Source organism: Alligator mississippiensis, chromosome 6 (assembly GCF_030867095.1).
Source record: "Alligator mississippiensis isolate rAllMis1 chromosome 6, rAllMis1, whole genome shotgun sequence".
Classification (NCBI taxonomy): Eukaryota; Metazoa; Chordata; order Crocodylia; family Alligatoridae; genus Alligator; species Alligator mississippiensis.
In genome coordinates, this window is record NC_081829.1 from 56,808,530 (window position 1) to 56,822,061 (window position 13,532).

The following is a 13,532-nucleotide window of genomic DNA, read 5'->3' on the forward strand; positions in this document are numbered from 1 at the left end:
CAGAGTAGAGATTTGGAAAATATATGGATAGGCTTTAAGAACTCAGATAATTTCATGGAGAAGAAAAGATGGATGGGGATTTGATAACAATCTTCAAATATTTGACGGGTGGCCATAAAGAGGACAGTGATAGATTATTCTCAGTGGTTGCAAGGGACAGGGTGAAGAGTAATTGCCTTGCAGCAAGGAAAAAATTATTTGGGGTGTTATAGAAAAAAATTATCATTATGAGGGTGGTTAGGCATTGGGACAGGCTACCCAGAGAGACAGGGGAATCACCATATTTGGAAGTTTTTAAGAGAGGGATAGAGAGACTTGGCTCAGATGGTTTAGTCAAGGATGATTCTGCCTTGAGCAGGTGTTTGGACTAGATGACCTCCTCAGGTCCCTTCTGGTCCTACTTTTCTGTGATTCTAAGATAAAGCCTAACATCCCTGCTATTCATAAAGCTCTAAAATATAGACCCAATTCAGCAAAAAGTTCCTGTCTGTCACACTGTATGAAATCAATTCTAAGTCTGCTAGAGCACTTTAGCCTCTTTACTAACCCTATATATTTAACCCAAATGCTAACTTTTCTCCTTCCCGTTATATTCTTCTTTGCCATAAGAGTAGTTTTTAGCAGGAATGGCCTCCACAAGTTGAAAATTAACTGCCTGCATGCAGTCAAATCTTCGCATGCCTTCTACATCATGCAAAACAACTCCGTGTGCATGATCCCAGGTCACTGGGAATACCACCATCATCGCAAATCTTATCACTTCCTGTGAGTGTCTGGCAATTCCTAGAAAACATGCATGGGATCTTTACTTCTGAATTCTATGCTGCTGGTGAACAGGCACTTAATTAACTCTACTCCTACATCCCATGCCAATAACTGGCACAACCTTGGCCTATCACTTCAGTTGCTCACATATCTGCTCTGGTTTGCTCCCATTCCATTTACTGCATCAAATCATAGGGCTGGAAGTGACCTCAAGGGTCATCTAGTTCAACTGTTCAATTCTCTACACAGATATAGGATTTGCTGTTTCTAAACCATTTCAGGCAGCAGATGTGCAAGCACAGTATATTTGATCTAATTTAATATGTTAAAATAAAAAAACAGAGCAAATCTTTAACTTTCCACAAATAATCAAGAAAATTTCTCAGCTGGACCTGGATAAATATTCTTTCCAATATACAGCTACTTTACTTACTCTAGGACATGACTGTAAGTATTGCCAATGATACTCTTATCTTTTTTTTTCAAATTAAAACATCATTAATCTGTATGACTAAGAGAAGTTTTTCTCCCCTTAATATTTAATGAGTTGTACATACTATTTCCATCCCAGTCAGGCTGAATAACAAACATGTTGCTCTCCTATTCACAGAGCTGCTTCACCATAGAAGACTGTTTCGTCAGATAAATTTACAAGAAGAGACTGTTTTTTAGGCAAGCCTGAATCTGCCCATAGATTTTGCAGGCACAGTTATGTATGTGCAAATAAATATTCTACACTTCTGATTCCATAACCAAATATTATTATGTGGACATTACCTATGTGATAATGTACCCACAAACTAGGAGGTAGCTGTTTATTTAGTAATACTTGTTTTTAGAATTGTTTGTATAACTATTTGTGGGTCCCCAATTCTGCCTGGTAAAAACAGTCATCACTGAAAATCAGACCCTTGATGTGCATTTTGTTAGTGAGGCCCAAGTTCTTTGTTTATGATTAATTTTCATTAGCTGACTGGAGGCTAATCCAATGCTCTTTGAAGTCAATACATCAAAATCCTATTGACTTCAATGGCCTTTGGCTCAAGCCTCATATCTCCTGTTAAAAAATGTCCTATTTATATCTGGAGTTCAGGTGGTACTCAACAAAAACCTTATATCTGAGCATCCCCCAAATTTGGCCTGGCATCCCAGCTATAGCTCAGGTCTTCCTTAAAAGATACAAAATACACCAAAGTTAATCCTTCTGTTACATGAAGGCTGATGCATTGCTCAGCTGGCATTTCAATAATGGTACCATGGTTGCATCAGACTTCTGGTAGGACCGGTATTACAGAACGTTTCTGGTGAATCTTGACATAGCCAGTAAGTGCTAGAGAATTTCACAAACGTGGTTTTTGTAAATGGCAAGTTATACCTAACTTCAAAGCTGAATGTCATCAGTCACTTGCTTAATGAGGCATCTATACAAAGGTTTGCACACAACTTGCTTTTCATTCTAACTTTGCCTTTCACATAGGAAGGGAGACCTGAATGCAGAACGTTACCCCCTTTCCCCTTTATTGCCTCAAGAGATAAGAGATTCCAAGAATTGGAACAAGGATTCTTTAACGACTTATTTTGAATGAAGGCTGACTTGAGCTTCTGCAGTTTGGGGCAGCTCTCACCAAGTCACTTATTTCATTCTTACTTCTTGTTCTGCTTCAGATATCACGGCAGCTGCACTGGCAACTGGAGCCTGCATTGTAGGCATTCTCTGCCTGCTCCTCATCCTATTCCTAATTTACAAGCAGAGACAATCCATCAGCAACAGACGTATGTATCAAAAGAGCCCTATTCTATCAATCCATGTCCTGCCCACTTTGCTTTCCATATCTTACAAACGTAATGGCTAAAATGGTTAACACAGGCAGATTTTATGAAGGATACTATTGCTGCAATGCCTTTAATGACCCAAACTACATTCTAAATGTTATAACATCCACAACAACATAGAAGTGTCTGTCCTGCCACACAACCAGTTGTGGGCTGAACAGCAATGAACGATCTCTGCTATCATTAAAGGGTGCTACATGGCTATTCCCCCATCCACAGTAATTAGAACACATCTGGTTGCCACCTATGGGGCTAAAGTTTCAGATCCTCTGAAACTGCTTTAGTAACATCTATGGGATGTACTCAGGGACACAGCAAGCAAAAAATTCACTACCAAGTGATGTTCTGACATCATGAACACGTAACTGTGGCATCACAAAAGCCTTGGATAGCAGGAAGGTGATTCCAGAAACCCTATTATTTGCAAGAGAGGTCACTCATCTGAGCTCCAAATTTATGTTGGTTCTACCTCAGTTTGTATGTTCCTATTGCTGCTTACTGTGGTTTTATAATTTATTTTAACATGGAATCACAAGAAAACAAAGGTAGATACCAATAAAAGCAGAGGTTAGTGGGGGTGGGAAATAACACACATCCTTCTCTCATCTCCCAGTGGTTGCATTTGTGCAAAAATAATGCTATATCTTGCACCTGAGGTCTTGGAAACCTGTGCATACTGTATGTTACAGAAATTAATCTCGCATCAATTTAAACTTCCTCATAGAATCACAAGACCATCCTTTACTCCAACCTCATGTATAGATGCAGGGTTTGTCATTCCTAAACTATCCCAAACAGGTACCTAGCCCAGTCTCATCTTTAAAATCACTAATGAAAGAGATTCCCTAAGAAGCTTGTTCCATTGTCTTACTGTTCTTATAATTTTGTGTTGCAGTCCTCACTGTGTGTCTATGTTAAGCATCTTAAAAACTAGCATCCCATATCTGGGTCTTAGCAAGTTGTCAGATATGAGAAGGTAGCTGTAATAGGGAACAAAGTACAGAAAAAAAGCAGGGAACTTTAACAAAGCTGTGGAATAAGCCACAGACTTTTAAAAATGGGGCTGGGTGTGGCTGTGGCATTTTGGTTAGGCAACGCTAATTTTGTTCATATCAAGATCTCTTACACTGTTACCTCATATCTGCTGAAACTCAGTTACCAGTAATTCTCTTTTCCATATCTTGAATTGCATCATATAACAGAAATAGCAGCTGTTCTTTGTCTCAAGTGATTGAAAAAATCAGGTGCCACTATTACTTTATTCTTTAAAAAAAGTTTCCCCGTGTTCCACATTTCTATGGCCACAGAATCCCATTATCCTGGTACTAGGAAAGCATACAGCTGCCAGGTGGAGCTGGGATTCAGACGCTTGTGAAGCTATCAGTAATTGAAATAACTAAACATAAATTTGCCTTTTGTGGTAATGGCATTTCATCAGCCTGCAGGTATATGGGGGCAGAGAGTAGGGAGGGGGGAAAGAGAGACCGTGCGGTTTATCCGATTGAACCAGTGGTGACTCTTTGCTGACTAAAATACATTTGAGAAGTGGTTTGTGTTGCAGAATCTGGTGAAATGCAATTAGAGAAACAGAGCAACAAGTTTCAAAATTGATCTCCAGCTGAAAAAGGGTATGTTTGGGTTAGAACTTCTGTGCCATCGTGTGGCATATAACCTACACAGTAGGTACAGCAGCTGCCCTCCACCATACAGCATACTGCAAAACTGAACGCTGAGTTAATGGTGCATGCAGCTGGTAGAGATCCCAGCTGATCACCCTGTATGGAGCACGTAGTAAAGAAGTTTTAACTGCTTTAACAACATTTACCCTACAGCTGTGAAGTCCTCTTGGTTTTTACAGATTGACAAAACAGAAGTCCCTCAAATGAATCATTAACAAATGCCAGCCATCTCACTGCAGTCAGGCTAGCCGTGGTAATTTTGAGATCACAGAACAATATATTTTGGGATACCTTCAGTGAACCAGGAACTACCATAGTAGTAGAATTTGATGTGGAGCAGGGAGGAATTCATTTGAAAACTTTCCCTTAAACTTACTTACTTAAATGCTCCTTTACAACCAGTTTAGCAAGAACATTCAGGACAGGAATAAGGGCTTAATTAGGTATTAAGTTTTGTTTTGCAAATCACCTTTAAGCAGCCCTCCACGAGGAAGGGTACGCAGCAAACACAGTATAACTGGATTGTGAAGGAGTCTTTTTTGTGCAAACAGCATAAAATCCCTCAAAACATTAGACTGTGTAAAAAGCACATCCACACCAGTGGAACCATATGTTAAAACGAAGAAAGCCTGTCTGCTCATACAAACTGTACATTCAACATTGGCACACCATTCATAACAGACAGGTTATTAGACAAGTTTAGCCTCTTTTCCTGCCTGCACGTTGTCTACACACACAGTGAACACAGTAGAGTTTTTTCATGATTCCCAATCAGGCACTAAATACTCTGTAAGTAATCCCTGGGCCACATTGTCCTCAGGCCCTTGGATGGCTCACTAGCACTGTAGGGCACAGAGAACCTTCCCACTCCCAACACCTTGTGGCCGTGGTAGTATCAGGCTACATAGTTCCTCTTTGAATCTGGGGAGGACACATGCCTCCATTAATGTGCTATAACAGGGTATGACTATGTCCCTATGCACAACTGTGTTTCAGTGGTAACACCTTGCCCTTTCTCTCTAGCCTGTTCTCATTATGTGAATGCTATTTTAAGTCTGTCCTGAATTGACACATCACAGTTTAGCTCCCAAAATACCTAGCCTTAGAGTCAAAGTAGGGCTTAGTACCAGGTAACGAAGGGCGAGACTAGCTTATTATTGAACAGCATTTACAAAGTGTTCTGAAATTGGCATGCGTATTCAGCTGGTTGGAAATATGCTGTGCCTTATCAGGGTTCCCAGGTAGGGCTACCAATCCAAATTTAGGATCATTTGAGAAAGGGGCTCTCAAGAGACACTCGTCGTTAAAAAAAACCCAACCCCCTACACACATTGCAGTAAAACATTTTGGGACTCGTAATGCTTTCTGCACACACCTGGGTTTCAAATACTGGTGCTGAAACTCCCATCTGGTACCTGCCACTCAGTGTTTGGCCTCATTTAGTGTCTATCACTTGCTGCCTCTGTGGGAAAAGGAATACTTAAAAATGATTCAGGGTATGAGTTGGCTTTACAGACTGGCCAAGAGGATGAGCCAGACAAAGGCACGTGTGCATGTGCGGCAAGCTCAGCTGGCAGTGCCAGCCAGAATATGGCAGGCAGCCTGAAAGCAGAACAACTGCATGATTCAAGGTGTAGCAATGGGGCCACTGACTTTGGGCCACAATAATACATTGGGACATTGGGTCCTGCTATGTACAATTATCTGAGAGCATGCGTTACATGTGCCTATTATTGTCTGCATTCTTCACAAGCTACTTTTGTAAGTTTTGCCCTGGAAGAGGCATTATGCACATACTTGGATGCAAAATACACAGCATATCTGTATAAGCTTGTGTGTAAGCAGGTGCTTACATGCATAGGCAGAGGGAGAAAAAATATTTGGGGGGGCTGAGCACGTGCATGCATGCATGTACGCTTAGCTCCTCCAAATGGGGCAAGGGATGGAGCCATGAGTAGCTTGTCAGGGGGGCACCCAGTGAAGGAACGGGGTGACAGCTCTCACTGCTGCATGTACCCCAGGAGGGCATGGAGAGCGTGTACCCCCGGTTCTGCATGCGGGGTGGCGGGCTGCCACTGTGGGCTGGAGCTAGGGGCTGCGCTGGGGTCTTTCTGGCAGGGGGGTTGGGTTGTGCTGTGCTTGGGGGCGGGGGCACTGGGAGGGGAGCTTGGGAGGGCTACAGCAAATTTTGGGGTGGCTGCAGCCCACCCCCTGTACGCTCCCTTCTAGCACTGCGGCTGCCCACTCTAACAGCAGCCTGGCCCAGCCCCCTCCCCTGCTGGGAAGAGCCTGGCACAGCCCTGGTCCCAGCCTGCAGTGGCAGCCCGCCCTCCCCCCCACACATCCAGGGGCACATGCACCCCATGCCCTCCCAGGGTGCACGTAGCACCGTAGCAGCAGGAGCCATGCCCCCCACCCCCAGATGAGCCACTCGTGCCTCCGTCCCATGCCCCACCCACCCTGGCTGTGCAGCGTCTGTCCCCAGCCCCATTCCCATGCCCTCCCCACCCCTGCTGCAGCCACCGGAAGCTTGTGGCTGGGTTGCCTTGCAGCCCTACCACTGCCTTGCATTTAAGGGGAGGCTAAGCCCCATTAGCTCCCCGCTTCCACTGCCTATGCTTACATGTGAGCAAAGTGTGACATTCTAGAGGCAGCCCAGTGGATATCTCTGTTAAAATTTGTTCCTTAAGGGAGGGCTTGGATTATTTCACAGTCCCTGAAGGACATCATCAGACTCTAAATCATCCCTGGCACAAGTGACTGATTCCTCAGACTGTAAAGTCCCTCAGGAGGCAAATATTTTGAATTTGGAATGCACCAGATAATACCAAGTATCAAGTATTAAATAACATGTCAGAGATAATACGCCATAAAAACACACTGGCCAGAGTAACAGTGCAACCAGGTATCCTGACACAGCCACACGTGGGCAGTGGCGACTTCCAGTTGCCACTGCTACTGCTGACATGACGGCCCAGCTGCAGAGGAAACTGGCTTGTTTCCCATCCTCCCCCACCTCCAAGTCAGGGCCCCGGGAGCCTGCCCCAGTTGCTCCACCCTAGTAATGCCACTGCTTTAGGCCCTTGTTAGGCTTCACCTTTTCTAGCAAGACATTGCTCAAGAAAAGAGCATAGTTATAGCATAGGCATCCAATACAAAAGTCTGCATGCAGACAGGGGTTATCAGTCATCTTGGTCATGGTTATGAGAAAGTGCTTTCTTGTTTATCTGGGAAAACAAATGAAAGATTTACTAGTCCTGCACCAGGCTTCTTTTGTAGCCTAGGGATGTGACCCTTATCACAGGCTAAACGCGGAAGTGTTTGACAGTCCTTTCATTAAAATATTGCCTGCAATGCATTCATGATTGCACTGTGTATTGCAAGCCTTATCTACAACAGCTGCACCTTGCTTCATGCTGTACTAACTTCAGAAACGGAAGCTCCTCCTTCCCCCTTCTGTTACAGTTGCAGTTTCTATCCAGGTTTACCATTTTTCAGAGTAAACAATATAGTAAACAACAAAAAAAAAGAGGGCTAGTCATTTCCTGTACAGTTCAAGCAGCGGCAGCTGGACACTGGAGAGTTTAAGTCCAAAAATATCAATGAATAACAAACTGTGACTCCATCACTACACATTTAGTGCCTCCCTCAGAGGGGAGAAATCTGTAATGCAAGGCAATGGTTCAAGTATTTTCACATGCTGGTTTATACTGTGTGTCCAACAGTGTTGGAGACATCTCTAAGCCCACAATGTAAATGCAGAGTCCCCTCATCCTAGTGCAGAAGGTCAGGATACTTATTTGGACTACGACAAGTACAACCTACTTCTTCATTCTTGGAACTGCACGTCAGCATGTCTCCTTCCACTTCTTTTATTCCAGACTTCCATTTAGCAGGCAATCTTCTCGTTAGGCTGTGCTGAGGGTCAGTCTCACACCTTCCTCAAGAGCATGTGGCTCAAACTCTCTTTTCCAAACTGCTACTAATCCTAATGCCAGCAGAAGTCACCGTGACAGCAACAAGCCCACACCTCTAGGGTGGACCAAGGGGGAGACCCCAGAGCTCTTAGGTCACTCATGTACAATGGGGGTCCTTTTGCAGGATTATGCTGCTGCCATAGCAGATGAAAATTCAAGCAACAGCTGCACTTAAATTAACCTGCTGGAACTGGGAAGTTTTGGGGTTGGCAACAATGCAACAGTGAAAAACACGATTATTAGGGATTACTGTTAGGAAATTAGTCTACATGTGTGTATGACTGACCTCGGACTACAGTGGGACCAGAACTGTGACCCAAGAATTAGCCCCATTTAAACTGGAAGATGGGAGGAGTGAAAGACAGGGAGCAAAGGGAAATGAAGAGGAATGAAAAAAGAGGACGACTAGAATAGAAAAGAGCCACTAAAAATTGATAAAGGGGAAAGAGAAAAGCAGGGGAAATTTTATATATATAAATGCTCTCTGTGACAAAGTTGCATAGTTATTATACTGGGCATACAATAAACGCAACTTTGTCTTCATCTCAGAAACCAATTCCAGTCATGAAATAACTGCAGAGCAGCAAAAAACTTGTTCATGCTCTTTACTTATTGGATACAATTAACCATGTGTACAGCCCATGCCAGTCTACTACAGAAAAATTCCTCTACTCTTGACGCCTTTACAGAAAAGAGATCTCTTGTGACTTCATTACAGTGGCTGAAATCAACCGCCAAAAGCAGCAGTACATGTGTGAGGGATGGAACTGAAAGCTGCTTCAGAAGGCAACCTTAAGAGCAAGTCCCTGAAGGAGCCCCCTGCAGAACCCGTACTAATTGTCTTGTGCATCGTAGCCAGAAAACTCAGAGATCCTAGAGGGGCTTGACCAGCAAGGGCAGTGGGAATCCTCCTATGAACACTGGTAGAGAAAATGGGCCAAGCCTTTACTCTTTATTAAAGTTAAAATGGTGGGAAGACTAAATAATTTAGCCTGGGCTGTTTTAATTCTCTCACTTTCTGTTGTGGTGAATAATTTAATTTCTGAAACATGCAGTTTCAGTTGATCCCAAACAATTTGTAAACTCAGGTCAGACTTGGCGAATGGTATTTTGTCTGAATAAAGATACAGAATGTCAAAACACATGTCAAGCTTATTTTATCTGGATTCAGAAAGGGCAGTTGTTGGGCACCACTCCCCAGAATGGTACGACGGAAGGAGATGGTACCCTTCTGTATCCTTAAATCCTATAATCAAATGATTTAGACACTCATCTGGGATGTGAGAAACCTGGAACTTCAACTGAGGTTTCACAGTAGAGTAGCATAATCATAAGGAATAAGGGAATGGCACAACAATCATCTTGCTATTACTGGTTTGATGAATGATGCTTAACTCCCCATTTGAATCCAGCCCTTTACTTTTGGTAAAGACGTCCTGAAGTGAAACAATATGGCTCATTTTGGGTCAGACAAAATATTACATTTGATCTGAACTATTTCAGTTTGCCCATTTTTTTTAAAAATTTGACCCAGAACAAAATTAATTGTTCAGTCTCAGCAAAAAAAACCCCAGTTATTTGCACAGCCCATAAATAATATGAACAGTGGTGGCATTAGCAGTAATTTTATTACTACTGGTGGTGGGGATGAGGTAACTAATATCAAAGTTCATAGAATTAAGACCAGTGCTGACATTACCAATAGTGGGCAAACCTTGTGCACCACAGCCAGGGAAAACAATGGTCAATGGCATGCTCAGATAGAGAGAAACTCCCATCAAATTTTTGGAGTGGAAGAGCTGATACTGTAAAGTGCAGCTACCTTGAACAGATAAATCTGATTGGTGCTGAGGCCCAATGCTGCCGCTTCAGTTTACTTCACTGCTTTCTGCAGTTTTGATCAACTTTCCTGTGGAAATTCTGTTTTGTATTTATTTCCCTTGAACTGCCTACACCCGTCCTCAGGAGTCTGACTATAGGAAAACAAGGATCAAAAACAGAAATCAAAGCCAAACAAATATCAAAGAGCATCCTGAACATGAGAAATCTATATGCACAATAGTGCAAAGGGATTATTCTACTTTTATATCTGTTTTCCATTAAGACAACCACTTACACTGTGTTGGAAAGGAACTGCACTCAAAGGGGAACCACTAAAACTCACCTGTTGCCTGTCTGACCTGATATTAGAAAGTTTGTCCCTTCTGAATTGGGCAACTGCAAGATGGTAGGCAGAGAGAGCACTTGCTCATTTTGTACCCCTCTCTCTTTCCCCCCTTTGGAAACGTAAGTTCAGTGAGAGTCTGGAGGTCTCAAACTGCTCCACAGCGAATAGCTGGTGCTGTTGCAAATTGACAGGATTAGCAGTTCCTTCTCATGTGATGCAGGGTTGCTGTCCAAAAGAGTTTTGCAAGTCAGACTTGCTAAATGTTGGTAAAGCTGAAAGCTACTAGCAGGTAGGGATTGTGGTGCAGTGTTATGTGGGGAAAACATGCCCGCGCAATGCCTGCTTTCAGCTTCTATTCAATCACTTGAACAAAGAAAAAGTTGGAAAAAGAAAAAGCAGACAGCTTCTGGCAAGCTCCAGGTCCCTCGATCTGATATCTTTTTTCCAGATGACCTGGCAGTTTCCATTTGCTTAGTCCAAACCACCAAATCAGAGATTTATGAGAACAGAAAAAGGAACGAGTTACTTAGGAAAATAAAAACAAGCTAGTCTGCTAAGAGAAAGGGAAAGGGACCTGAGAATTTAACTTTTCACATCCCATGTTTTACAGCATATAATTTTAAAGTCTATTGCTTCAGCAGTGCATTTTGGTTGCCAGGGTTAAGGCTGGGATATGTCTCCATGTCTAACTCTTTCACTGCTGATGGAATGTGCTTATATCCCAGCCTGTCCTGGGTAACACTGAATTCCCACATGTGAAACTTTAAATGAGAGAACTGTCCTGTTGTATCACTTAGACAGGAGAGAGATTACCTGTAGGGGGAAATAAGGTAGAGCTTTCCGAACCTGCCACAGAGATATTTTTTTGCTATGAAACCTGACTTTAAGTAGTAACACCTGTTTCTGATTACTATAATTACAATGGATTGTTTTTTGTCGATTTGCAGGTGCTCATGAACTTGTGAGAATGGAGAGGTAAGCAATTCTTAAAGTCCTGCATTCTACAAGCATGCTGATACTCCCTCCCTCCCTTTATTGCAGCCTTGGAAGTGACCTCTTTTTCCTCCCCTTCCTCTAAGCCTGACCTGCATACTAGATCATAATCTGTCAGACTGCTGTTACTTTGGGCTATTATCTACATACCCAGCACCATGTTAGGAGACGGAGAACCTGCATTTAGGTACCTGCCTACCTCTACCACAAACTTTCACTCCCTCAAACCCCAAATGGAAACTATTTACCTCCTTCTGAATGCTAGCTATCATGCTGAGTCAGATTCTCCTTGTGCAAGCAAGTCCTCAAAATAGCAAGTCAGTCCTATGCTTGCTGTTCCAATTCATGTCACAGCAAAATACGCTCTGCTTGATAAAAGCAGAATGAATTTTAGCAGGTCCAGGTCTATCTATCAATGTCTATCACAATATCTGTCACAATGAATGTGCACATATAACAGACGTCTTGTGCAGCCTCCAGGCTGCAGTAGCATATCAAGCATTGGGCCTTCTTCTCGAGTCCACAGCGAGGGGAGAGAAAAGAGACAAGATGGGGGAGATACTGAGGAGAGTGAGGGGAGCCACAGCACATGTACAACACTAGGTTGCAGAGAGAAAGAATAACACCATGATTTGTTAGAGAGATCTTAAAGAAATTCCATTCTTAAAGAGATGTTTCCAGAACCACCCATCCTAGCCTTTAAACAAGCACCGAACCTCGCTAACCTTATCACCAGAAGCAAACTCCCTATGACCCAAGTCACACCCAGTGGATCCAGACCATGCCAGGACAAAAAATGTAAAACCTGCCAACAAATCTACACCACCCCCACAGGCAGAGAGAGACATTGGGGTTTTTTTGGGGGGAGGGGGGTTTGGGGGGAGGGGGGGCAAGGGAGGGGGAGGCTGAGTGTGTGCATGCCTCCCCTGGCAGGAAAGTCTTCAGGTGGAGGGGTGGGGGGAGAGGGAATGGGGCTGGGGCAGGGGCTGGGACTGGGCAGGGATCAAAGTGGAGCTGGGCCCAGGATTGGGACTGGGGCCTACTGCACCCATGCAGCCACCCCTTCCCGCGCACCCATGGTCATTGCTTGGCACCAGCACCAACAAGCCCACTGCCCCCGGCTGCCTCCCCACACCAGCCCTGGCCCTGGGCCCTGCACTGCCTGGGGGGGCCCAGAACGGGGGCCTGGAGCGAGGCCAGCTTTGGCTACACTGCTGGGCTGGAGGGGACAGAGTCCTCAGGATCCCTGTGCCCTCCCCGCCAGGCCCTGCACAGCTGGGGCAGGGCATGGGATGGAGCCGCGCTCGTCTGGGGGGCATGAGGGGTGGCAGCTCCTGTCACTGCACGCATTCTGGGAGGCATGGGCGGGGGGTATGTCCCCGATCTGCGTGGGGTGGGGCGGGCAGCTGCCGCGGACTGGGGCTGAGGCAGTGCCGGGCTCTTCACAGTGGGAGGTGCTCGGAGGGGGGTCAGGTGGGCTATGGCAAATCTTAGGGTGGCTGCAGCCGCCCCCCCCACACGTACCCTCCCTCCCAGCACTGCCACCACCTACCCCCAGTGTAGTATACCTCCCACTGGGTAGAGCCCAGTGCAGCCCTGGCCCCAACTCACAGTGGCAGCCCATTCTGCCCCGCACAGATTGGAGGCATGTGCTCCCCATGTTTCCCAGGGTGCGCGAGCAGCAGGAGCCGCGCCTCCCAGAATTGCTGCTTGTGGCTCAGTCCTGTGCTGCTGCCTAGGCGGTGCCTCCCCCTCCCTGCACTGTACCTCTGCTGTAGCCACCAGAAGCCCTCTGCCAGGCTTCCTTGTGGCCCTACCACTGCCCCGCATTTGGGGGGGCTAAGCGCCATTAGCCCCCCCTTCCACCTATGACCACCCCCACAATAACTACACCCCACAACAGAACCATCACCATTCCTGGACATTACGCCTGCACCTCCAGAAATTTTATATATCTCATCCAGTGAACCAAATGCCCTGGTGGCAAATATGTAGGAGAAACCAAACAACAACTGTGCACCAGAATGAACCCACACCGAAAATCTATCAAAGACAGAAATACCCACTTCCCTGAGGCACACTTCTCTCAGGACAATCACTCCCTCTCTGATCTCTCAG

General features: G+C 44.9%; 2 protein-coding genes across 5 annotated transcripts in view; one reads left to right on the top strand and one right to left on the bottom strand.

Moving 5' to 3' along the window:
* The window catches only part of CDH23 (cadherin related 23), a 565,943-nt gene that overhangs the window by 66,792 nt on the left and 485,619 nt on the right, over nucleotides 1–13,532 (bottom strand). The window lies entirely within an intron of this gene.
* Nucleotides 1–13,532, top strand: part of VSIR (V-set immunoregulatory receptor) — a 40,576-nt gene that overhangs the window by 20,243 nt on the left and 6,801 nt on the right. Inside the window, exons 4-5 of one of the 3 annotated variants that reach the window (XM_019484353.2) lie at nucleotides 2,431–2,538; nucleotides 8,973–11,345. In XM_019484353.2, coding sequence (XP_019339898.1) covers nucleotides 2,431–2,538; nucleotides 8,973–9,025 — 161 coding nt within the window. In that variant the 3' untranslated portion in view covers nucleotides 9,026–11,345. Of the gene's footprint in view, nucleotides 1–2,430; nucleotides 2,539–8,972; nucleotides 11,346–11,368; nucleotides 11,397–13,532 lie in introns of those variants that run through there. The other 2 variants (XM_006269933.4, XM_014609336.3) reach the window with 2 other exon arrangements.